The sequence below is a fragment of the Bos indicus genome, chromosome 18 (assembly GCF_029378745.1).
Source record: "Bos indicus isolate NIAB-ARS_2022 breed Sahiwal x Tharparkar chromosome 18, NIAB-ARS_B.indTharparkar_mat_pri_1.0, whole genome shotgun sequence".
NCBI lineage: Eukaryota > Metazoa > Chordata > Mammalia > Artiodactyla > Bovidae > Bos > Bos indicus.
Genome location: NC_091777.1, coordinates 60,871,713 through 60,897,090, shown reverse-complemented (window position 1 = coordinate 60,897,090; position 25,378 = coordinate 60,871,713). Strand labels below are relative to the sequence as shown.

General features: G+C 42.1%; 1 protein-coding gene across 1 annotated transcript; it reads left to right on the top strand.

The window, feature by feature from the left end:
* The first annotated feature begins 8,610 nt into the window (after positions 1 to 8,610).
* On the top strand, positions 8,611 to 21,263 carry LOC139177190 (zinc finger protein 724-like). Its single transcript, XM_070771618.1, is given in 6 exon segments — positions 8,611 to 9,096; positions 9,698 to 9,781; positions 13,552 to 13,678; positions 14,174 to 14,266; positions 18,826 to 20,876; positions 20,878 to 21,263. Coding segments are annotated over 5 exon segments (2,451 nt in total). The 5' UTR covers positions 8,611 to 9,096; positions 9,698 to 9,766; the 3' UTR covers positions 21,043 to 21,263.
* Positions 21,264 to 25,378: the final 4,115 nt, after the last annotated feature.

The following is a 25,378-nucleotide window of genomic DNA, read 5'->3' as shown; positions in this document are numbered from 1 at the left end:
TTTTTATGTTGTGTTGCAACCATTTCTATCTATTTTCCATTAGAAGATGAAGGATCAGTTCGGTTCAGTTCAGTCACTCAGTCATGTCCAACGCTTTGTGACCCCATGAACCGCAGCAGGCAAGGCTTCCCTGTCCATCACCAACACCCGGAGTTTATCCAAACTCATGTCCATCGAATCGGTGATGCCATCTAGCCATCTCATCCTCTGTCATCCCCTTCTCCTCCTGCCCCCAGTCCCTTCCAGCATCAGGAGCCTTGAATAGAGGGACCTTTGTTGGCAAAGTAATGTCTCTGCTTTTGAATATGCTATCTAGGTTGGTCATAACTTTACTTCCAAGGAGTAAGCCTCTTTTAATTTCATGGCTGCAGTCACCATCTGTGGTGATTTTGGAGCCCAGAAAAATAAAGTCTGACACTGTTTCCACTGTTTCCCCATCTATTTCCCATCAAGTGATGAGACTGGATGCCATGATCTTCGTTTTCTGAATGTTGAGCTTTAAGCCAACTTTTTCACTCTCCGCTTTCACTTTCATCAAGAGGGTTTTTAGTTCCTCTTCACTTTCTGCCATGAGGGTGGTGTCATCTGCATATCTGAGGTTATTGATATTTCTCCCAGCAATCTTCATTCCAGCTTGTGTTTCATCCAGTCCAGCGTTTCTCATGATGTACTCTGCATATAAGTTAAATGAACAGGGTGACAATATACAGCCTTGACGAACTTCTTTTCCTATTTGGAACCAGTCTGTTGTTCCATGTCCAGTTCTAACTGTTGCTTCCTGACCTGCATACAGATTTCTCAAGAGGCAGACCAGGTGGTCTGGTATTCCCATCTCTTCAAGAATTTTCCACAGTTTATTGTGATCCACACACTCAAAGGCTTTGGCATAGTCAATAAAGCAGAAATAGATGTTTTTCTGGAACTCTCTTGCTTTTTCCATGATCCAGTGGATGTTGGCAATTTGATCTCTGGTTCCTCTGCCTTTTCTAAAACCAGCTTGAACGTCAGGAAGTTCACGGTTCACATATTGTTGAAGCCTGACTTGGAGAATTTTGAGCATTACTTTACTAGCGTGTGAGATGAGTGCAATTGTGCGGTAGTTTGAGCATTTTTTGGCATTGCCTTTCTTTGGGATTGGAATGAAAACTGACCTTTTCCAGTCCTGTTGCCACTGCTGAGTTTTCCAAATGTGCTGGCATATTGAATGCAGCACTTTCACAGCATCATCTTTCAGGATTTGGAATAGCTCAACTGGAATTCCATCACCTCCAGTAGCTTTGTTCATAGTGACGCTTTCTAAGGCCCACTTGACTTCACATTCCAGGATGTCTGGCTCTAGGTCAGTGATCACACCATCGTGATTATCTGGGTCATGAACATCTTTTTTGTACGGTTCTTCTATTTTTGCCACCTCTTCTTAATATCTTCTGCTTCTGTTAGGTCCATACCATTTCTGTCCTTTATCGAGCCCATCTTTGCATGAAATGTTCCTTTGGTATCTCTCATTTTTTTGAAGAGATCCCTAGTCTATCCCATTCTGTTGTTTTCCTTTATTTTATTGCATTGATCGCTGAAGAAGGCTTTCTTATCTCTTCTTGCTATTCTTTGGAACTCTGCATTCAGATGCTTATATCTTTCCTTTTCTCCTTTGCTTTTCACTTCTCTTCTTTTCACAGCTATTTCCAAGGCCTCCCCCAGATAGCCATATTGCTTTTTTGCATTTCTTTTCTATGGGAATGGTCTTGATCCCTGTCTCCTGTACAATGTCACGAATCTCTTTCCATAGTTCATCAGGCACTCTATCTATCAGATCTAGGCCTTTAAATCTATTTGTCACTTCCACTGTATAATCATAAGGGATTTGATTTAGGTCATACCTGAATGATCTAGTGGTTTTCCCTACTTTCTTCAATTTAAGTCTGAATTTGGCAATAAGGAGTTCTTGGTCTGAGCCACAGTCAGCTCCTGGTCCTGTTTTTGCTGACTGTATAGAGCTTCTCCATCTTTGGCTGCAAAGAATATAATCAATCTGATTTCGGTGTTGACCATCTGGTGATGTCCATGTATACAGTCTTCTCTTGTGTTGTTGGAAGGAGGTGTTTGTTATGACCAGTGCATTTTCTTGGCAAAACTCTATTAGTCTTTGCCCTGCTTCATTCCGTATTCCAAGGCCAAATTTGCCTGTTACTGCAGGTGTTTCTTGACTTCCTACTTTTGCATTCCAGTCCCCTATAATGAAAAGGACATCTTTTTTGGGTGTTAGTTCTAAAAGGTCTTGTAGGTCTTCATAGAACCGTTCAACTTCAGCTTCTTTAGTGTTACTGGTTGGGGCATAGACTTGGATTACTCTGATATTGAATGGTTTGCCTTGGAAACAAACAGAGATCATTCTGTCGTTTTTGAGTTTGCATCCAAGCACTGCATTTCAGACTCTTGTTGACCATGATGGCCACTCCATTTCTTCTGAGGGATTCCTGCCCGCAGTAGTAGATATAATGGTCATCTGAGTTAAATTCACCCATTCCAGTCCATTTCAGTTCGCTGACTCCTAGAATGTCGACATTCACTCTTGCCATCTCTTGTTTGACCACTTCCAATTTGCCTTGATTCATGGACCTGACTTTTCAGGTTCCTATGCAATATTGCTCTTTACAGCATCAGACCTTGCTTCTATCACCAGTCACATCCACAGCTAGGTATTCTTTTTGCTTTGGCTCCATCCCAGAACAGTATGAAAAGGCAAGTTTCCATATCCCTTACCTATTGTGTCCCTGGGAGTGTATTGATTAATATAGTTGGTATATAGAAATGTAAGTAGTAGCTTTAATGTTTGTAACTTTGGACCCTTGGGTTAATTCTTTTCTTGTTATAACCCACCACACTTTTGCCCTATAGGCATGCAACTTTATCTAATGCTTTCAGAGGGTGGTGCCTGACTTTAAAATAATCACCTTTAGAGAAAAATAAGTTTTCGGAAGAAAGGGTCATAAAATGTTAACAAGCCTCCTGGCCAGAAGATGACGTAAATCACCTAAAGCTTTTGCACATGATAAGTTTGCAGAAAGAAAGCCTGGCTTCGATAAGGGTCAAGCACTGCTGACCTTGCATGACTCTACCCCACCCCCATTGTCCTCTATGCACAACTTAAGCTATAAAAACTACCTTGAAAAATAAAGTGTGGGCTTTGCCCACCGAAGCTTTGTCTCCCCATGTCATTCTTTCTCTTTCCTTCTCCTTTTTCAGGCTGATTCCCTGCAGCGCAGGGGCCCTCTGCGTTCACTTTCCTGCCTGGGCTTCTAAGACCCACTGGAGAAGGTGCCTAAGGTGGGGCACATTCAGCTATTTGAGAGGGCGCCTGTGGCCTACATGAACAGAGCAAGTCTTGTGCTGGGGCTTTATTGGCTTTCTGGGTAAACCAAGGAATATCAGCCTCTTTTTTCTCCTCTATTTTCTTAACTGCAAAATTCTTTCCTTATCTCTTTATTTCTCTCAGTCGCCGATGCCGTCCTCCCGAGGGAATCCCTGGATGCAACCGGGACTGGACCCTGATAGTAAAACATACATAAGATGAAATTATAAAAATAAATAAAAGTCATGTCTATAACACACGTTTATATACATCAAAATTCATGCCAGGATGAGTATTTTCATGGAACCATAAGTAGCAATGAGCCTAATACAGGTTACAGATTTGTAAAAATGTAAAGTCTTTTTATTAAAAAGGTGACAATTAGAACTTAGTTCAGTTCAGTTGTGACCAACTCTCTGCAACCCCATGGATTGCAGCACGCCAGGCTTCCCTGTCCATCACCAATTCCCAATGTTTGCTCAAACTCGAGTCCATTGAGTCAGTGATGCCATCCAACCATTTTCATCCTCTGTCGTCCCCTTCGCCTCCCCTCTTCAATCTTTCTCACCATCGGGGCTTTTTCCAATAAGTCAGTTCTTTGCATCAGGTGGCCAAAACTATTGGAGCTTCAGGTTCAGTATCAGTCTTTCTAATGAATATTTGGGACTGATTTCCTTTAGGATTGACTGTTATGATCTCCTTGCTGTCCAAGGGATTCTTGAGAGTCTTCTCCAACACCGCAGTTGAAAAGCATCAATTCTCCAGTGCTCAGTTTTCTTTATGGTCTAACTCTCACATCCATACATGACTACTGGAAACACCATAGCTCTGACTATACAGACCCTTGTTAATAGAGTAATGACTTTGATTTTTAATATGCTCTCTAGATTAGTTATGGCTTTTCTTCCAAGAAACAAGCACCTTTTAATTTCATGACTGTAGCCAATGTCTCTAGTGATTTTGGAGCCTGAGAAAACAAAGTCTGTCACTCTTTGCATTGTTTCTCCATCTATTGAAGTCCATCCCATGAAGTGATGAGACTGGGTTTCATGATCTTCAAAACTAAACGTTGAATTTGAAGCTAGCTTTTTCACGCTCCTGTTTCACTTTCATCAATAGATTCTTTAGTTCCTCTTCACTTTCTGCCCTAAGAATGGTGTCATCTGCATATCTAAGGTTATTGATATTTCTCCCAGCAATCTTGGATCCAGTTTTTGCCTCATCCAGCCACGCATTTAGCTTAAATACTAAATACTCTGCATTTAAGTTAAATAAGCAATGTGAGAACATATAGCCTTGATGTATTCCTTTCGAAATGTGGAACCAGTCTGTTCCATGTCCAGCTCTAACTGTTGCTTCTTGACCTGCATACTGATTTTTCAGGAGACTGCTAAGGTGTTCTGGCTTTCCCATCTCTTTAAGAATTTTCCACAGTTTCTCGTGATCCACACAAATGCTTTAACATAGTCAATAAAGCAGAAGTAGAGGTTTTTCTGGAACTCTCTTTTTCTATGATCCAAGGGATCTTGGCAATGTGATCTTTGTTTCCTTTGCCTTTTCTAAATCCAGCTTGAACATCTGGAAGTTCTTGGCTCACATACTATTGAAGCCTGGCTTGGACAATTTCGAGCACTACTTTACTAGCATGTGAGATGAGTGCAACAACTCTGCTTCAGTTTGACCATTCTTTGGCATTGCCTTTCTTTGAGATTTCTATCAAAACTGACATTTTCCAGTCCTGAAGCCAGGGCTGAAATTCCCAAATGTGATGGCACATTGAGTGCAGGATTTTGAACCTGAAATTCCAATACTTTGGCCACCTGATGCCAAGAGCTGACACACTGGAAAAGACTCTGACGCTGGGAGGGATTGTGGGCAGGAGGACAAGGAGACAACAGACGATGAGATGGCTCCATGGCATCCCCGACTCGATGGACATGAGTTTAAGTGAACTCGGGGAGTTGGTGGTGGACAGGGAGGCCTGGCGTGCTGTGATTCATGGGGTCACAAAGAGTCAGACATGACTGAGCTCCTGAACTGAATTTCAAATCATAAACTGATCTGTTAATTAATGTGACATTAAAAGTATTGAGCAGAAGTCAAGATATCTGAAACATTAATATATCACATTTAAAGAAAAGGACATTTTAAGAAAGTGATTTTTATTTTTATAAATTTTTATTTTGTAAAATGAAGTTATACAACTATAAATTTTGAGAATATTTTCAAATCAGAGAATAGGACACACTATGCTTTTATGCCTGATAGCCACCATCTGAAACCCATTTCTGAAGTTACTTTTGGAAAATGGTCTGACCCAAATCAGCCAACTATGGAAGTTTTCAATAGGAAACAATGTCTCTGTTAAGCACTTTATAAATTCTAGAGTTAGAGAAGTTATTTCTATTGCTTCCTGGTAGTTCAGATGGTAGAGAACCTGCCTACAATGCAGGAAACCAGGGATCGATACCTTGATCGGAAAGATCCCCTGGAGAAGGATATGGCTACCCACTCCACTATTCTTGCCTGGAGACTTCCATGGATAAATGAGCCTGGCTGCCTACAGTCCATGGCATTGCAAAGAGTCACACACGACTGATGGACTAAGCACACAATTGTCAACTGTATACACTGTTTCTAATAAATATCATTTCTATAGATGTATTACTCATGGAGGTACTGTTGGCACACATATAGTAACTCCCAAAATGTATGATTTCTGTAAGGTACTCCATGATTTCCCATATATCTCTGCAATTCCAGTCATTAGTTACACTAAACTTTAGGTTTCACATCGCTTGGATTCTAAAATAACAATCACTGTCACAAAAATTACACTGTGATTTCCTTGGTGGTCCAGTGACTGAGACACCTGGCTCTCAATGCTAGCTTCGGCGAGGGCGGGGGTGGGGGGTGGGGGGTCAGGACTTGGGGGAGGTGCCTAGGTTTGATCCCTGATCAGGGAACTAAATCCCATATAGCACAAGTAAGATCCAGTTGCTGCTGCTGCTAAGTCACTTCAGTCGTGTCCGACTCTGTGCGACCCCATATACGGCAGCCCACTAGGCTCCCCGGTCCCGGGGCTTCTCCAGGCAAGAACACTGGAGTGGGTTGCCATTTCCTTCTCCAATGCTTCAAAGTGAAAACTGAAAGTGAAGTTGCTCAGTCGTGTCCCACTCTTAGCGACCCCATGCACTGCAGCCTACCAGGCTCCTCTGTCCACGGGATTTTCTAGGCAAGAGTACTGGAGTGGGGTGCCATTGCCTTCTCCGAAGATCCAGTACAGCCAAATAAATAAATATTTTTCAAAAAGAATTACACTAAGATATGTTAGGAGGCATTGTGAACTGACATCTGGTAGCACCCAATCTCTCTTTAATAGCTCCATTACATTTTTTGAATTCTTCCTCCTTCCAGCTTTGCATTACTTTGAGTCAGAACACTTCGTTTTTCCTGAATGGTCACCAACCCAGACTCCCGAAAGCACCTGTTTCTTGCAGATTCTTGCCCACAAGCTGAAACAGAAAATACTCACTTGATATCTTCACATAGCCCGGATATTGGGTTCAGAGTGCTGGTCACGTCAAGCTGCTCCTGTGACGGGGAGGGACGCAGCTAGACCCCTAGATATCGGTTTGTAATTCTGTGACCTCATGACCCCTCAGAACTGCAATTATCTCTTCACCTGTATCTGCGATGTGAGACAGGCTTAAAGAACTGAGATTATTTGTGGAAATCTTTATGGCTCAGTTGCTAATGATAAAAGAACAATTAAAGGTTTGTACCGATCCTCTCCAAAGGGACTCTTGAAATGCTTGAGGAAGGTTCTATTCCCTTTGGTCCTGGAGACAGACAGGGACTCACAAGGAACCTGTAATAAATACTGAGGTCTGACAAAGGAAGGGAATTTCATGTGTCTGCTTGTATAGTTTGTATCCATGAGGTGTTTCTACCAAAAACGAGTTATTTCCTATTCTTGAGACCACTGAACTGTGCCTCCATTTAGATTATGAGTAGAGAAATGGAGCCAAAGCACCTGAGAGGGATTTTCAAGAATTTCTCCATCTGTCATTTTACAAAGGTGAAATCATCATACCTCATTGTCTGAAATGTCATAGAACTTCTCAAAAAGTATCTTGAGGCAAATGCCCCCTGTTTATAGTTAGGATTCAATGTCTGATAGATAGAAATTCCCGCCTAATTTCCACTGTAGTCTGCAATAGCAGGTACACCTTAGTGCCAACTCCCTAGAGAATATTCTCCTAGTTCTTCGTGACCAAAGTCATATTCAGAACCAGAGGTTCCAGCAGGGAACTGTGAGATTTGACCTACTAATACTTTTATCATGAAAATCAGTATCAATATCCTCTACTTAGAATTTGTCCCCACTCACAGATACTTAAGAAACATATTTTCTTTTCATTTTGTTCACAGCCCAAAACATGAGGGATCTTAGTTCTCTGGCTAGGGAAGGAACCACAAAGCTGCATTGGAAGATGGGGTCTTAAACACTGGGCTGCTGGGGATGCTCCAAAACACATTTTCTTTAATAAGTAATTTATTACCTTGACATATATTTTCCTTTATATTGTAATGATTAATGCTCTTTCTGTGTAAGAAATGATTAAACCTTCAACTCTGAGATCTTAACTTCCCGAGCAGGGATTGAACCCAATAATAACCTGCAGTGGAAGCACAGCATCTTAACCACTGGACTACTAGGGAAGTTGCTAATCTCACATTTAAAGAGAAGGGTGTACTCTCCTGGGATACAATGGTCTGTGGGCCTCTTACTATTTTTCCTGTCTTGTGTTAGCGCTTCTCCAGATTATCCTTTCAAGGACTGGGTGAAGAGGAGGAGGTTAGGAAAGCAAGCCAACAGTAGAGGAGGGTGTTTGGGAAGCTAAGTGCAGAGCAGTCGATGTGATCCACGCGTCCCATTTGCCTAGTTTCGTGCCCAGTTTTAGCACAAAAAGTCCTGCTTCTTGGAAACTTGTTCAGTCCTGAAAGAAGCAGGGCAATTGGTGGCTTCAGCAGCAGCAGCAACAATTAACAGAGGCAATCTGTGTATCAACAGATTCTGACAGGAGTAAGAGTATGTCATTTCTGTGGTTGCGTTATAAACGACAATGTGGATTCCTATCTCCCTCTTTCTTTCTGGAATCACTTCCTAAGAGAAAAGCCGGCTTCCCTGATGGAAGCAGGTCTCTGGTTACAATTACTGAGGCTTCCTCCCAACGGATTATTTGAGTGGTTACATTCTGCTTTTTGTTACTGAGGAGACACCCATCTTCACACACTCCCACAAAGGGCTTTTGAATTTTCCCCGTTTTTCAACTTGCTGAAAACATCTCGGCTTTCCATAGAGGCAGCTCTCAAAATTCTTCTCTTTTGCCTTAAGTTTTTTGAAACACTAACTTAGAACAGGCAGGAAGCAGCTCTGCTCCAGAGGAAATCAAAGAGATTTAAAGGCATCAAAAGGCAGAGAAAGGAAGCACAGCAGGACAGAAGGACCAACAGACCCAAAACCGAGAGGGGCGGGGGTGAGGGGAGGCAAGGCCCCGTCCCCACTGGCCCCGCCCATTAGTACCTGCGCTTCCGGCCTCGTCCCACCCGCTCCCCTTTCGTCGCCTATCTTTGGCCGCAGCGTAGCGCACTCACCTTCCTCTGTACCGGATCTTCCGCCCGCGCGTGCGCAGTATCCTGCAGACCGGGAATCGAGTTTAAATGAGCGACAGAGTGTTCTGGTGAGTTTTGTTTGTTTAAAACCCGATTCCTAGTCCCACAGCCTGTTGTCCTTCACACGTGGCTTTCGGGGGTCTCTGTGAACGTTCAAACTACCGTCCCCATTTTCCCGTCCCCAGTGTGTGTCCTCGCATCGCCGTGAGAAGTTCTGAAGTCCTTTGTCTTAGCTGCCGGGTCCCTGGGGACCACGTCCGCTTCCTGTTAATATCGTTCTAGAGTCCACGTCCTTCTCTGGCAGTTCTACCTTCTAACTTGTAGAGACCGCTGCTTAAAGTTCGGCATTGCCCAACCCCTAGGTCCTTGATCCGCGAAGAGGTGAAGGAGGTTCTATTCTGTATGGAGTTTGGTCAGGATCTCGCCTGAGGTTTGAAGGGGAGGGTCAGCCTAGAACGTGTGGTTTTCACAGGAAGGGCCGCGAGTTCTGAAGAAAAGAATAAAACGAAAAACAGCTCGTTTGATTCTGTGTTCCAGAATCCCTGCTGTGTCAGTGGCCGTAGAGGATTGTATTTTGTACCTGTTGAGATCCTCCCTCTGTGTGGGGCTGTGTGACAGGGAGCTCGGTGTGTTTTTCTAGGTATTGAACAGTCTATTTTCAACATTCAGGGGTCACTTCCCAAGACTGATCTTACGTGAGAAGGAAGCCCAGAGGAAGAGGAAAGCAAGGAGTCAGAAATGACTCATTCCGAGGTAAGAGGCATAATCCTTTTGTTTGTTTGTTCTTTTTCCTGAAATGCTGTTTCTTTGGACTTGATAAGCGTCTTAACTTCTGAACCGGTTTGTTTGAACTTACCCATAATCATGATCCCAAGGGACCCATTGCCCTCCTGACACACAGAATGGCAGAAACAGTATTACCAGCCAAAGAAGCTCAGTTCAGTTCAGTTCAGTCGCTCAGTCGTGTCCAACTCTTTGCGACCACGCCAGGCCTCTCTGTCCATCACCAACTCCCGGAGTTCACTGAGACTCACATCCATCGAGTCAGTGACGCCATCAGCCATCTCATCCTCTATTGTCCCCTTCTCCTCCTGCCCCCAATCCCTCCCAACATCAGAGACTTTTCCAATGAGTCAACTCTTGGCATGAGGTGGCCAAAGTACTGGAGTTTCAGCTTTAGCATCATTCCTTCCAAAGAAATCCCAGGGCTGATCTCCTTCAGAAAGGACTGGTTGGATCTCCTTGCAGTCCAAGGGACTCTCAAGGGTTTTCTCCAACACCACAGTTCAAAGCATCAATTCTTCGGCGCTCAGCCTTTTTCACAGTCCAACTTTCACATCCATACATGACCACAGGAAAAACCATAGCCTTGACTAGACGGACCTTTGTTGGCAAAGTAATGTCTCTGCTTTTCAGTATGCTGTCTAGGTTGGTCATAACTTTCCTTCCAAGGAGTAAGCGTCTTTTAATTACATGGCTGCAGTCACCATCTGCAGTGATTTTGGAGCCCAAAAAATAAAGTCTTACACTGTTTCCACTGTTTCCCCATCTATTTCCCATGAAGTGATGAGACTGGATGCCATGGTCTTCGTTTTCTGAATGTTGAGCTTTAAGCCAACTTTTTCACTCTCCTCTTTCACTTTCATCAAGAGGCTTTTGAGTTCCTCTTCACTTTCTGCCATAAGGGTGGTGTCATCTGCATATCTGAGGTTATTGATATTTCTCCTGGCAATCTTGATTCCAGCTTGTGCTTCTTCCAGCCCAGCATTTCTCATGATGTACTCTGTATAGAAGTTAAATAAACAGGGTGACAAAATACGGCCTTGACATACTCCTTTTCCTATTTGGAACCAGTATGTTGTTCCATGTCCAGTTCTAACTGTTGCTTGCTGACCTGCATACAGATTTCTCAAGAGCAGGTCAGGTGGTCTGGGAGTCCCATCTCTTTCAGAATTTTCCACAGTCTATTGTGATCCACACAGTCAAAGGCTTTGGCATAGTCAATAAAACAGAAATAGATGTTTTTCTGGAACTCTCTTGCTTTTTCCATGATCCAGTGGATGTTAGCAATTTGATCTCTGGTTCCTCTGCCTTTTCTAAAACCAGCTTGAACATCTGGAAGTTCACGGTTCACGTATTGCTAAAGCCTGGCTTGGAGAATTTTGAGCATTACTTTACTAGCGTGTGAGATGAGTGCAATTGTGCGGTAATTTGAGCATTCTTTGGCATTGCCTTTCTTTGGGATTGGAATGAAAACTGACCTTTTCCAGTCCTGTGGCCACTGCTGAGTTTTCCAAATGTGCTGGCATATTGAGTGCAGCACTTTCACAGCATCATCTTTCAGGATTTGGAATAGCTCAACTGGAATTCCATCACCTCCACTAGCTTTGTTCGTAGTGATGCTTTCTAAGGCCCACTTGACTTCACATTCCAGGATGTCAGGCTCCAGGTCAGTGATCACACCATGGTGATTATCTGAGTCGTGAACATCTTTTTTGTACCCTTCTTCTGTGTATTCTGGTCATCTCTTCTTAATATCTTCTGCTTCTGTTAGGTCCATGCCATTTCTGTTCTTTATTGAGCCCATCTTTCCATGAAATGTTCCCTTGGTATCTCTGATTTTCTTGAAGAGATCTCTAGTCTTTGCCATTCTGTTGTTTTCCTCTATTTCTTTGCATTGATCGCTGAGGAAGGCTTTCTTATCTCTTCTTGCTATTCTTTGGAACTCTGCATTCAGATGTTCATATCTTTCCTTTTCTCCTTCGCTTTTCGCTTCTCTTCTTTTCACAGCTATTTGTAAGGCCTCCCCAGACAGCCATTTTGCTTTTTTGCATTTCTTTTCCATGGGGATGGTCTTGATCCCTGTCTCCTGTACAGTGTCCCGAACCTCATTCCATAGTTCATCAGGCACTCTATCTATCAGATCTAGGCCTTTAAATTTATTTCTCACTTCTACTCTATAATTATAAGGGATTTGATTTAGGTCATACCTGAATGGTCTAGTGGTTTCCCTTACTTTCTTCAATTTAAGTCTGAATTTGGTAATATGCAATTCATGATCTGAGCCACAGTCAGCTCCTGGTCTTGTTTTTGCTGACTGAGCTTCTCCATCTTTGGCTGCAAAGAATATAATCAATCAATGATTTTGGTGTTGACCATCTGGTGATGTTCATGTGTAGAATCTTCTCTTGTGTTGTTGGAAGATGGTGTTTGTTATGACCAGTGCCTTTTCTTGGCAAATGTCTATTAGTCTTCGCCCTGCTTCATTCCGTATTCCAAGGCCAAATTTGCCTGTTACTCAGATTTTATCTGACTGAATGTTATAACCCCTTTTGATATTTGTCCACAAAGCTTCCTAAATGACTTGACTTCTAGCTGACTTTGGAATGCTTCAGAGGGCCCCTGAGACATCCCAGGGAGCTATTAAACTACCTGGGTTCATTGGACATGTAAAGTTACATGGGAAGTACTGTTGAAGGGGTGATAAATCTTCTCAGATTATACTGTATGGTGGATGTTACCAATATAGATATCCTAAAATTATGTGGAGTCTTATAGATCTGATATGCCCTAATAAAATCTGGTCAACTATAATTCTACTTATCCTGTTAAAGTGTTACAAGTCATAGCAGTGACCAGGCTACACTGTCAATTGCAGTTTAATCAGATTTAAACATGCCTTCTATGGTTTCACTCTAATGCGTTTGGAAGAATACTGCTACTTCATAATTTATGGAAAAGATTTTTTGAAGGTTAACCGATAAACAACTTTTGTTTGCTATCTGGTAAGCTGATAGCAGACTGGAATTTAGTCTAATCTCTATGTTAATAGAACACAGTTTTCTTAGAATGCAGCTTTCAAGAAGAGATTATGAATTTTTTGCCTTTAAGTGATTTACATTCATTTTTAAAATCTTTTGTTACTTTGGTAAAATAAATAAGCATTACTTAAGGTTATGGTACATGTAGACAAAGCTTATTCTTCTCCAAAAGTAACCCCTCATGGTTAGACTTTTGCCATCCTGATATCCGTAAAACATGGCCATGGTCTGCTCCTGAATCACGGAATAAATATGCTAATGTTGCCCTGATTATTTTATAATTGCTCTTTCAGATGAGAATAGTTTCTCTTGTGGATCATAACTCATCGTCCTTTCTTCACATTAGAAATTGGGTAAAAAGGAAAACTGTGTAAAAAAATATATTTTGTAATACCAGCCAAGCCACCAATCACGACCAGGTCTGCTCCTGAATCACGGAATAAATATGCTAATGTTGCCCTGATTCTTTTATAATTACTCTTTCAGATGAGAATAGTTTCTCTAATGGCTTGTGGATCATAACTCATCCTCCTTTCTTCACATTAGAAATTGGGTAAAAAGGAAAACTGTGTAAAAAAATATATTTTGTAATACCAGCCAAGCCACCAAATCACGACCAGGTCTCTGAACTTGCCGTTTTCATCTTGGATCACATTAGGAAGACTTCCCATGGCCTACTGGCATCTGTACTTTGTATTTCAGGGACGGCTGACATTTCAGGATGTGGCCATAGACTTCACTCAAGAGGAGTGGGAATGCCTGGACCCTGGTCAGCAGAAATTGTACAGGGACGTGATGGTAGAGAACTACAGGAACCTGGCCTCCTTGGGTGAGGATAACTGCCTTCCAGAATCCCTTATCTACCCACTGCGTTTTTGTTCTGTCATTTCTGGAATGTCTTCTGAAATTTTCTGCTTCCCACAGTATTTTCAGATCTGTGCTGTCTAGGGGATAATGGGTCATTTCTGAGTTTAGAAAGAAAGGCTTCACGATGAATCATTATGCTGGTAATGTTTTTCTTCCTTGATATACTCTGCGTCCTTCATTCCAGGTTACTGGTAATTGTGTAAGTTCTGTGGTATTAAATAGTTGCACCCTCTCTTAATCTCACATTGACACTACTTACTTTTGCTTTAGTACTACTTGACCAGCATCTCAGGACCTGATTGTTAGGTGTGTGTTAGTATTGTATAGCAGCTTTGAATAAAGTATTTCAGGAAATTATTTTCTAGAAGAAAATGCATTCTCGTCTCACCTGAATACATATTGGATTCGATACTGATGAATCTCTAACAACACAGATATTCCTTTCTCTGATCACCAGGGCTTGTCTCTAAGGTGGACCTGGTCACCTTTCTGGAGCTATTAAAGGATCCCAGGAATATGAGAAGAATGGAGACAACAGCCATTTACCCAGGTAGGTATGAATGGTTGGAAATGATGACTCAGATGAGAGGTCCAAGGAGCAGTGAGGAACTCATCCTTCATCATGTGATCTTGGGAGATTTGCTTCAATGGAAATGGTTTTCGAAAACCTGGGTTTGTTCTGCTACGGTGATAGAAATGTATCACCTGCCCCATTCTCTGTCTCTGAAATCATTCATGAATTTATCTCCAGTGATTACTTTTCTCCATCACAGTGTGACCTAAATATCTCCTTTTGGCTTGTGACAAACTGCATTCATTTGTTGCTCTTCGATTTCTTGGGGGCCCTAGGAAAACTCTGCCCATTTCTGAGTAACTGTATGACAGTCCTTTTAAAGTTTCCTTCTATCTCTAGACAGAAATGTGTGAGTCGAGTGGTAGACAAACTGCCAAATTTCCAGGAATACTAGGGACAGGTTTTTGTTCTCTGATTTATAATTTCCTATCCACTGGGAGCGACACATAGGACCTTCTAAATAAATTTCAAGTTCAAGTAATTTTTCACTGCAGAAAGCAAAACCTGGTGAAAAACAGTGCACATCTCAGGTTGACTTGAAAGTTTCTCATTACCTTATATGATCTCATATAAAATATCTTTAGTGTATTTGCCCCAATTCCAACATGCTAAAATACTTTATTGTGTTTTATCACCTCATAGAATTTTAAAATACATTGACATAAAATCTTAGCACATTTTCCACTACATTATTAATGGTTGATTCAAACTATGACAATTTTTAGATTATATGAAGAAATCTTTATTAAAAGTTCTAATTGGAATATAGGTATTTTCCAATTTTGTATTCCTATACAGCAAAGATAATCAAATATACATATCAGTCAGTTCAGTTCAGTCGCTCAGTCGAGTCTGAGTCTGTGATCCATGATCTGCAGCAGGCCAGGCTTCCCTGTCCATCACTTACTCCCAGGGCCTGCTCAAACTCATGTCTGTCGAGTCAGTGATGCCATGCAACCATCTCACCCTCTGTCGTCCCCTTCTCCTCTCATCTTCAGTCTTTCCCAGCATCAGGGTCTTTCTCAGTGGGTCAGTTCTTTGCATCAGGTGGCCAAAGTATCAGAACTTCAGAACTTCAGGACAAGGAACCATGTCCTTCCAATGAATATTGAGGACTGATTTCTTTTAGGATGGAATGGTGTGATCTTCTTGCAATCCAAGGCACTCTCAAGAGTCTTCTCCAATACCACAATTCAAAAGCATCAATTCTTCAGCACTCAGCTTTCTTCATGGTCCAACTCGCACATCCATACATGACTACTGGAAAATCCATAGCTTTGACTAGAACCTCTCACTGTTTCCACTGTTTCTCCCACTGTTTGCCATGAAATGATCTGACCGGTGCCATGATCTTTGTTTTTTGAAGGTTGAGTTTGAAGCCAGCTTTGTCAGCCTCTTTTTTCAGTTTCATCAAGAGACTCCTCAGTTCCTCTTTGCTTTCTGCTCTAAGGGTGGTGTTATCTGTGTATCTGAGATTATGGATATTTCTCCCTGAAATCTTGATTCCAATTTGTGCTTCCTCAAACCGGGTATGTCCCATGAACTACTGTGCATATAAGTTAAATAAGCAGGGTGACAAATAATGTGCTGCTTTCCCAATTTGGAATCAGTCCGTTGTCACATGTCCAGTTCTCACTGTTGCTCCTTGACATGCATACAGACTTCTCAGCAGACAGGTAAGGTAGTCTGGTGTTCCCATCTCTTTAAGAATTTTCCACAGTTTCTTCTGATCCACACAATCAAAGGCTGTGGTGTAGTCAATAAAGCAGATGTATTTGTTTTTCCAGAACTCTCTTGCTTTTTATATGATCCAAGGGATGTTGGCAATTTGATCTCTGATTCCTCTGCCATTTCTAAATCCAGCTTGAACATCTGGAAGCTCTTGGTTCACATACTGTTAAAGCCTCGCTTGGAGAATTTTGAGCCTTTGCTATTGTTTGAAATGAGGGAAATTGTGTAGTAGTTTGAGCGTTGTTTGACATTGCCTTTCTTTGTGATTGGAATGAAAACTGACCTTTTCCCATCCTGAGGCCACTGCTGAGTTTTCCAAATTTGCTGGCTTATCGAGTATAGAACTTTAGCATTATCATCTTTTAGGAGTTGAAATAGCTCAGCTGGAGTTCCATCAGCTTTGTTGGTCGTCATGCCTTCTAAGGCTGACTTGACTTTAGATGCCGGGATGTCTGTTACTAGGTGAGTGATCACACCATCGTGGTTATCTCGGTCATTAAGATCTTTTTTGTATCCTTATTCCATGTATTCTTGCCAGCTTCTCTTAATATCTTCTACTTCTTTTAGGCTCATCCCGTTTCTGTCCTTTATTGTTCCCCTCTTTGCATGAAATATTCCTGGTACCTCTAATTTTCTTAAAGAGATCTCTAGTCTTTACCATCCTATTGATTTCCTTCCCATTTAGGTCTCCACAGAGCAATGAGTAGAGTTCCCTCTTTCAATCATAGTTTTAAAGTCTCTCTTCTTATTTAATTTTTTAAAACTAGTACTTTATTGAGTTTGTCTTATTTGTATTCAGCTTCCTCGGACACTGTCTTATGTGTCCTCAGTTTCCGACTAGTTCTCTATCACTATCATTTATGATTCTTAGACTGAAAGATCTAATAGAACATTCTCAGAAACATGTGTGGCAAGAAGTGGATTTAAGAATTACTAGGCACCTAGGATTTGTGAAAGTGCTTGGTGTCTCCACTTAAGATGACTAAAAGCAAGAAGTAATCATTAGATTGCCTGTCACCTCTTAACTCAGTGGTCCTTGGAGGTTTTTATCTTGTTTCTTCCCCTGTAATGTATTTATTTGCCATCTCATATTGTCCTGCGTTCTGTTTGTGGTCTTTGTTTTGAAGGGTGCAGCCACCTAGTTAATCTTCCTTCTGGTATCTGCACCTTGGTGGGTGAGGTTGGTCCAGAGGTTTGTGCCCTTATCCTCTCTTGATCTGTGTTCTGATTGCTGTTAACTGTGACCAGAGCCTGCCCTGGATATTCAGGGCTGTTTCCCCCTTGTTCTGTGGTGGTTACTGCCCTGTCTTTGGTGGTGCCTGCTCCCTGCATGGTGGAATAGAGCCCCCAGATCTGAGTCTTTGCTGTGATTCTGATCTGTGGTGCGAGGCAGGTGGGATTGGAGCACACTCACTGGGAGAGAGGTCACTGAGTATTACTGCTCTCGGAATGTTCACCTCAGGGTGTGCTCTGGTGTCCTCTCTCATGCGTCCTGCAAGCTCTCATGTTATGTAGTGTTGGCACTGCTCTTGTCCCCCCCTTAACCATGGGCATGATGGCACATGGCCCTGGTGTCTCTCAGCTGTTGTTTTCATAAGGTCACCAGCATAGACTCAGTGAAGTCAGGTCCTGGGATTGCATTCAGCATGGAGCTGGACCCGCTGTGGTGCTACGGAGCAGCTCAGGCTCTGTCCTGGCCTAGCCCCCTTGGGTAGGAGCCCACAAAGTCTACAGCTACTAAAGCTACACCTGCCATGAATGAGAGAGCCCTTGGTTGTAGGTTCAGATGCTCTGTACGGACTGAGGTTACAAAGCTGGGCGTAAGACCGTGGCTTTTGTTGCTGCAAGGAGAGTTTTCAGCTTTTCTTCTTTATTGCTGGCATTCACCTGTGCTTTCTGCTCCATCTGTGCGTGTGGCCAACTCACAGGTGTCTTCTCCTGAGGCTGCCCCAGAACTCAGGATTCTGCTGATTGTGGAGGAGGTTGATGGGGGAGGCCATGGCGGGGGGCTCAAAAGACCCCAGGCTGGGTAGAGTTCTTCCTAGTCCTTGGCTAGCAGGGGCAGGCACAAGGGACAAGGGATGCAGCGGGCTCATTCCCTGGGCATCACTTAACAAGGACACTCTCTCTGTGGTGGTTCATGCTTCCTTCACAAGCATGCCGTTTATAGACCTCCTCCCTCACTCCCGTCCCCTCAGGATGTCTCCTCACAGCAAACCGCAGTCCTCAGCCTGGCTCTGCTCTCCAAACCCCACATTTCAGCACCCAGCACTTGTCTGCATTGCTGGACATGCCTCTAAGGCTGGGTGGGCAGGGCTGGGGTCAGTACCCTGTGTGCAGGTCTCACTCTGTCCTGCTGCCACACACTGTTTGCCATGTTCTCTTCCCACAGAGAATGAGGCTGTCCTTCTATCCAAACTGAGCTGCCCGAGTGAGGGGCTTCCTCGGATATGGAGATCTCCTCACTTTCATCTCCCCGCAGGGTTGCAGGCCCCAACCCACTTCCTCTCTTCTTTTTCCTTCTTCTTTCTTTTGTCCTACCCTGCAGAGCAGGAATCTTTCTTGTCCTTTCAGATTTCCTAGGGCCTCTGCTAGTGTTTAGCTGGGCTCTCTGAGAATTGTTCCATTTCTCATTCATTTGTGGAGAGAGAGATGAGCTCCACATCTGCCTAAGCCTCTGGCATCTTGATCCTTCCATCTCTATTTTATTTTTAAACTAGCTGTGATCATCAATTTTCTCTAAATCTTTAAAGATATTCACTGAGAATAGCAGGTAAAATTACTTGTTATTTGGTATCTTTCAGCTATGTCTCCACAAGACACCCAGGATTTGAGGACAAAGAATCCAGCTTTAGAAGATGTATTCCCAAAAGCAAACCTAGGAATATATCAAACATTTCACCTCAGAAACTTAAATTTAATGACAGATTGGGAATATACCAGGGTATATGAAAGACAGAGAGGATGTTTATATGGACATAAAGAAATGGAGACAGTTACACATAATGCTAACATTACTGCAAAAAGAAATGAGCAACGTGAGTCAAATTGGGAAAAACAGCAACTTCAATCTTCAATATCTGCCGAGAAGTGTAAGTGTTTAAGAAAAGATTTCCATCCTTTTATGAAACATATGTGTTCTCTAAAAGAAAACGTGGAAAATCTGGAAGGTAATCTAGTCTCTACTGCAAATACTCATTCAGACAATTCTGAACATAGGCTTCGAGTAAATATACATTCAAGCATGTCTGAACACCTACAATTTAACAATGAGTGTGAAAACTCACAATCTAAGCAATTTGAGGGATCCATGAGCAGGGGATCATTATTCTTCCCCCAACAGATATCTTCTATCCATTCCAAGATGTATAATGTTGATGATAATGGAAGAGATGCAATCCAACCATCATTGTTCAATACATATTGTGATATGGTTAATACACAACAACTTTCCATGTATAATAAAATGAGTCAGACCTTAAGTAAGAGCCCCAGCTCCAATAGTTACAAGAGTATTTATGGCGGACTGAGAAGATATTCAGGCAGTGAAGCTAGGTACACAGTTGAAGGAGACTCAAACATTAAGAAACCTCAGGGACCTGAATCTTCAAACAAGGATTCTAAAAGTAATAAATGTAGAAATACCTTTGATCAAATGTCAGGTTTTTCTCTAGATAAGAGTACTTGTACTGGAGAGAGGACTTGTGGTCAATATGGTAAGGTTTCTAATCACTGTTCAGAACTTACTCAACAGGACGCTGTTCAGAATCCACAGGAAGAAAACAAGTGTAAGATATGTGAGAAAGTGTTTAGTAAGTCATCCAATCTAAGTAGACATAGGAGAATTCATACAGGAAGGAAACCTTTCAAATGTACAGAATGTTGCACAGCATTTAACTGTCACTCACTTCTTACTCAACATCAGCGAATTCATGCTGGAGAGAAACCTTATATATGTAAAGATTGTAACAAAGCCTTTCGTCGTTCCTCATTCCTTACTCAACATCAGCGAATTCACACTGGAGAGAAACCTTATAAATGTACAGTATGTGGCAAAGCCTTTACATACAACTCAAGCCTTATTAAACATCAGCGAATTCATGCTGGAGAGAAACCTTATAAATGTACAGAATGTAGCAAAGCCTTTACTTACAATTCACTTCTTATTCAACATCAGCAAATTCATACAGGAGAGAAACCTTATAAATGTACAGAATGTGGCAAAGCCTTTACTTACAACTCAAGGCTTATTGAACATCAGCAAATTCATGCTGGAGAGAAACCTTATAAATGTACAGAATGTAGCAAAGCCTTTATTTACAACTCACTTCTTATTAAGCATCGGCGAATTCATAGTGGAGAGAAACCTTATAAATGTACAGAATGTAGCAAAGCCTTTACTTACAACTCAAGCCTTATTCAACATCGGCGAATTCATACTGGAGAGAAACCTTATAAATGTACAGAATGTAGCAAAGCCTTTATTTACAACTCACTTCTTATTCAACATCGGCGAATTCATACTGGAGAGAAACCTTATAAATGTACAGAATGTAGCAAAGCCTTTACTTACAACTCAAGCCTTATTCAACATCGGCGAATTCATAGTGGAGAGAAACCTCATAAATGTACAGAATGTAGCAAAGCCTTTACTTACAACTCACTTCTTATTCAACATCGGCGAATTCATACTGGAGAGAAACCTTATAAATGTACAGAATGTAGCAAAGCCTTTACTTGCAACTCAGCCCTTAGTGAACATCAGCAAATTCATACTGGAGAGAAACCTTATAAATGTACAGAATGTAGCAAAGCCTTTACTTACAACTCACGCCTTACTGAACATCAGCGAATTCATACTGGAGAGAAACCTTATAAATGTACAGAATGTAGCAAAGCCTTTACTTGCAACTCAGACCGTATTGAACATCAGCGAATTCATACTGGAGAGAAACTTTATATATGTAAAGAATGTAACAAAGCCTTTCGTCGTTCCTCATTTCTTTCTCGACATCAGCTAATTCATACTGGAGAGAAACCTTATAAATGTACAGAATGTAGCAAAGCCTTTATCTGTTACTCAGATCTAACCCATCATCAGCGAATCCATACTGGAGAGAAGCCTTATATGTGTAAAGAATGTAACAAAGCCTTTCATCATTTCTCAGTTCTTTCTCAGCATCATCGAATCCATACTGGGGAGAAACCATACAAATGTAAAGAATGTGGCAAAGCCTTTATTAGGAGTTCGGCCCTTACTCAACATCACCAAATTCATACCGGGGATAGACGTTATAAATGTACAGAATGTGGCAAAGCCTTTATTACACGTTATAATCTTACTGAACATTGGCACATGCATACTGGAGAGAGACCATATAAATGTACTGAATGTGGCAAAGCCTTTGGTTACAGGTCAGCTCTTACTGTACATTGGCGAATACATACTGGAGAGAGACCTTATGAATGTACTGAATGTGGCAAAGCCTTTAGTCGGAGTGGTCATCTCACTATACATCTGAGAACACACACTGGAAAGAAACTCTAGTAATGGAACAAGTGATGGAAGAGGTTTGCCCTAAACATGCATCAGAAAACACAAGAGTTTATATAAGAAACCAATGGAAATGATGTAACCAATATGTAGAAAAGTATTTAATCAAAAGTTAAATGGAGATAAATATCAGAGATTGCATAATAGAAGGCATTTCATCAATCTTGTTCTCAGAAGTTTCTCTGAAGTACAATGACTGTAGGGAGTACTCCATAGTTAAAACACATAGAAAATGGACATATTAGCAAGAATCTTGAGATGAAGGTTGATGGTTAGAAAGTTACAATTCGTAGCAATGTATGTATGAAAGCAAAAGTAAAGTCACTCAGTCGTGTCCAACTTTGCAACCCCATAGACTGTAGCCTACCAGGCTCCTGTGTCTATGGGATTTTCCAGGCAATAGTACTGGAGTGGATTGCTATCTGTATGCTTGTTTAGAATGACGTGATTTTAGATTCTTTTATGTGAATGTAATTCAACACTCAATACATACTAAGCTTTCTACTATGATTGGAAACGTAGTTTTTTTAATGGTTTATTTAAGATTAGCCTTTTTATATTGTGTTGCAACCATTTCTATCTATCCTCCATTAGAAGATGAAGGATACCATAATGTAAAATGAACAATGACCATCTAAATGGAGGTGTTTGGCATTGATGTGAAATATCTGGAAGTTGCCATAATGTAAGTGATCATTTAATCTTCCATGTATTAAAGTAAGATAGAAGTTGGTTTAAAAGTTTCAATAGTAATATCCTTGATTTGTAAGAAAAACACAATGAGAGTTCACTGCAATTATGATGTATCTTTATCATAGCAACACAAGTCATGAGTATTACTTGACAATGTTGAAATGAAGCCAGCTTCTGTGATAACCCACAAACGTATTAGAAAGTCTTCCTGGAAGAGGCGTGAAATTAGTGTATACCATGCTTCCTAAGTGCTTCCTAGGCTTTGTCTGGTAAGCTGTAAAAGTCACAAATCTCATATCCTTATATCAAAAAATGAGTATTGTTGACAATTTCCCTAAACTGGTCCATGCTGTTGCTGCCTCAGCATATGTCTGGGCAGCAGGCAGCATGTGGTTTCTTGAACTCACAAAAGCCAGTCCTGTGAGCACCTGCTTTAGATGACCACCTTCCTTGCGATCAACAGTCTTGCTGAACCCCAGGGTCTACTTTACATGCCCCCGTTCAATGACACCCTCACAGTGCTCACCGGATTTGTTGTTTTGGCTTGAATGGATTAATTCACACTCACCCTAGCGAGCCCAGAGCACCTCACCCAGCATAACTTCTACAGGCTAAACTGTAAGAACTGGTGTTTTCTCTGGCTGATTCTAGCTTTGAGCTCTCAGAAATTTCTGCCCGAAATCCTCCCCTACAGAGAGGTCTTAGGTGTGGTGAGTGTGAGGCTTTGAGCTCAGGACTCCTGAACGTTGGTTTGGGAGAAGAAACATCAGGAAAAAAATGGGATTTGCTGAGGACTCCATTAACGGCCACACTGTAGACCTGCAGATTGATAACTTCTTGGAGTGTTGACCTGACTACCAGGGATTGTATTCATTGAAATGGTTCAGAAAGAATCTTTAGCCAAATGGTTTCCATCTGGTTTCCCATCAGGATCACATGACCAGTGTCAGGAACTGACCTCACTGATGCCCTCCCAACAGTTTTATGTTGGTCCTGTAGGAGCATCACTGTGGTGTCTAGGAAGTGCTCCAGGGGATTCTAAGCAGAGGCCCGGATTAAGGAAGTGCCTCCTGATCCATCTGTGAGAGCTGAGCCCTGGCTTCGTCCATGGAGAGGCAACAGGGTTGGTCTAGCTGGATTTGGACAGGGAAAGTCAGTCAGCTCATGCCGAGGTCCAGCCCCGGCTGATCCAGGGAGTTCGAAGGGGAGACGGCTTTGGTATTCAGGATACAACAGCTTTAATTAAATATTAATGAGAGATATAAAGAGTAATAGAATGAGAATAGCTCAGCAGGAATATTCAGTGGAGAAAAGAGGCTGAGTAGCTTGGTTTACGTGGGAAACCAATAAAACTTCAAGACAAGAAGTTTGCACCACTTATGTAGGCCACAGGCATCCTTCCGTCCTCCCAAAGGAGAGGATACACTAAGGCCTCCCTGCTCAGATCTTAGAAGCCCAGGGAAAATTAGTAAACATGGCGGGCTCCGCGCTCCAGATGGAAACTCAGCCAGAGTTTGAGAGAGAGACATAGGGAGACCAGTCTTTCAAGTAACTGATCCCATTCTTTATTTTCCAGGGTCTGTTTTTATACACTGAGATGTTACACAAAAGTCACGTGGGGACAGCAGTCCTGACTTTTATTAAAGCCAGGTGCTTCATACAGATGTATACAGAGGTCTTAGGGGTGTTACATCATCTTCTGGCCAGGGGGCCTGCTGACAATTTATGACCCTCTCCTTGTGACAGCAGTCAGTCAACACTTATTTCTCCAGGGGTGATTTTTCTTACAGATGCCACCCAAATAAAGTTACATTCCTATAGGGTGAGAGTGTAGTGGGTTTTAATTAAGGAAAGAATTTACTTAGCCTAAGGTCTAATGTGATTAATATAAAAGGTTAATACTTATTTCTTCTATATATTCATTAATGTGTGTAAGGGCAGGGGATGTGGAGACTTAGCAGTAAACATTGGCTCAACAAATGAAAAACCCTTCACCAATACAATTTCTAATCAGCCCACTATACTTATACTAATAGTTTTCTAACTTCTCTAAAGAACCTGTTTTTAGAAGGTTTAAAGCATCTCATGCCTCTCACGGTTGGGAGGCTGTGAGCAATCGCATGCGGCCAGACAAGCCTGTCAGGCAGGCTAAAGAACCTTCAGAGAAGTTTGTAGGTTGAAACACTCCTATCACGCCCAGGAATTATTATTAACTGGAGCTCTAAGTTAACTCCTCCGAAAGAGGTGGTGGGGGACAGCCCCCCTTAAAGTCAGAGGTGTAGGTGAGAGCACAAAGTAGTAAAGTAGGCAGACTCTGGTTTTGGGGGTAGATGCTCGAGAATTTCCAGAGGGACTCCTGAGGCTCGATCCCACCTTTGCGTTTGTCAAGCCTCCTTCCTCATGACCTTTGCCATGGGTGGATGTCCTCACACCGGCTTCCGGCATCAGCTCACATTATCTGTGTGAGGGGAGTGTTAGGAGCTCTCTATGGGGAGAGAACAATCCAGAAATAAGTTCACAGGCTGGTCTCCAGGTAGGAATTGATTGTTCCCAAATCTCTCCTGAGACAGAGGACAGGAGAGGTCGGTCTTCTCAGCTTTCCAAGGCCCTTCTGTCTGTAGGAGCATTGGTTGCAGGTTAAAGAGCTGTTGTGATGCCCTCAACGGTATTTTCTCAAGCCGCAGATGTGCATTTGCAGCGTAACATCCCCAGAGAAGACAGAGCAGGAGGAAGAAGAGGAGGAAATGGCAACTTCTCAGGTAAATATCCTGTCCTGGGTCTGGGGCTGCATCTGCTTTTCCTCCTGAAATGCCCAAATGAGAATCTGCAAGCCTTTAGCTTTCTGCTCCTAGTTTTTCTTCCCGGGTATCTCATCACCTTATTTCGTCCCATTTCTTCTTATCATAGTGAAGACCAGCCCGTTAGACTTCCTTGTGTCCCAGAGCCTTTGCTCCATTGTCTGCATCCTCGCTTTCTATGGAACATGATGAATTCTCAACGTGAATCAGCGACTTTCAACTGTTGAAACTATTCTTTTTGTGAGAGATCAGCATAGGGAGTCACTCCTATTCTCACTCCCACTGGGATGTGGTTTGGTGTTGGGATTTTAG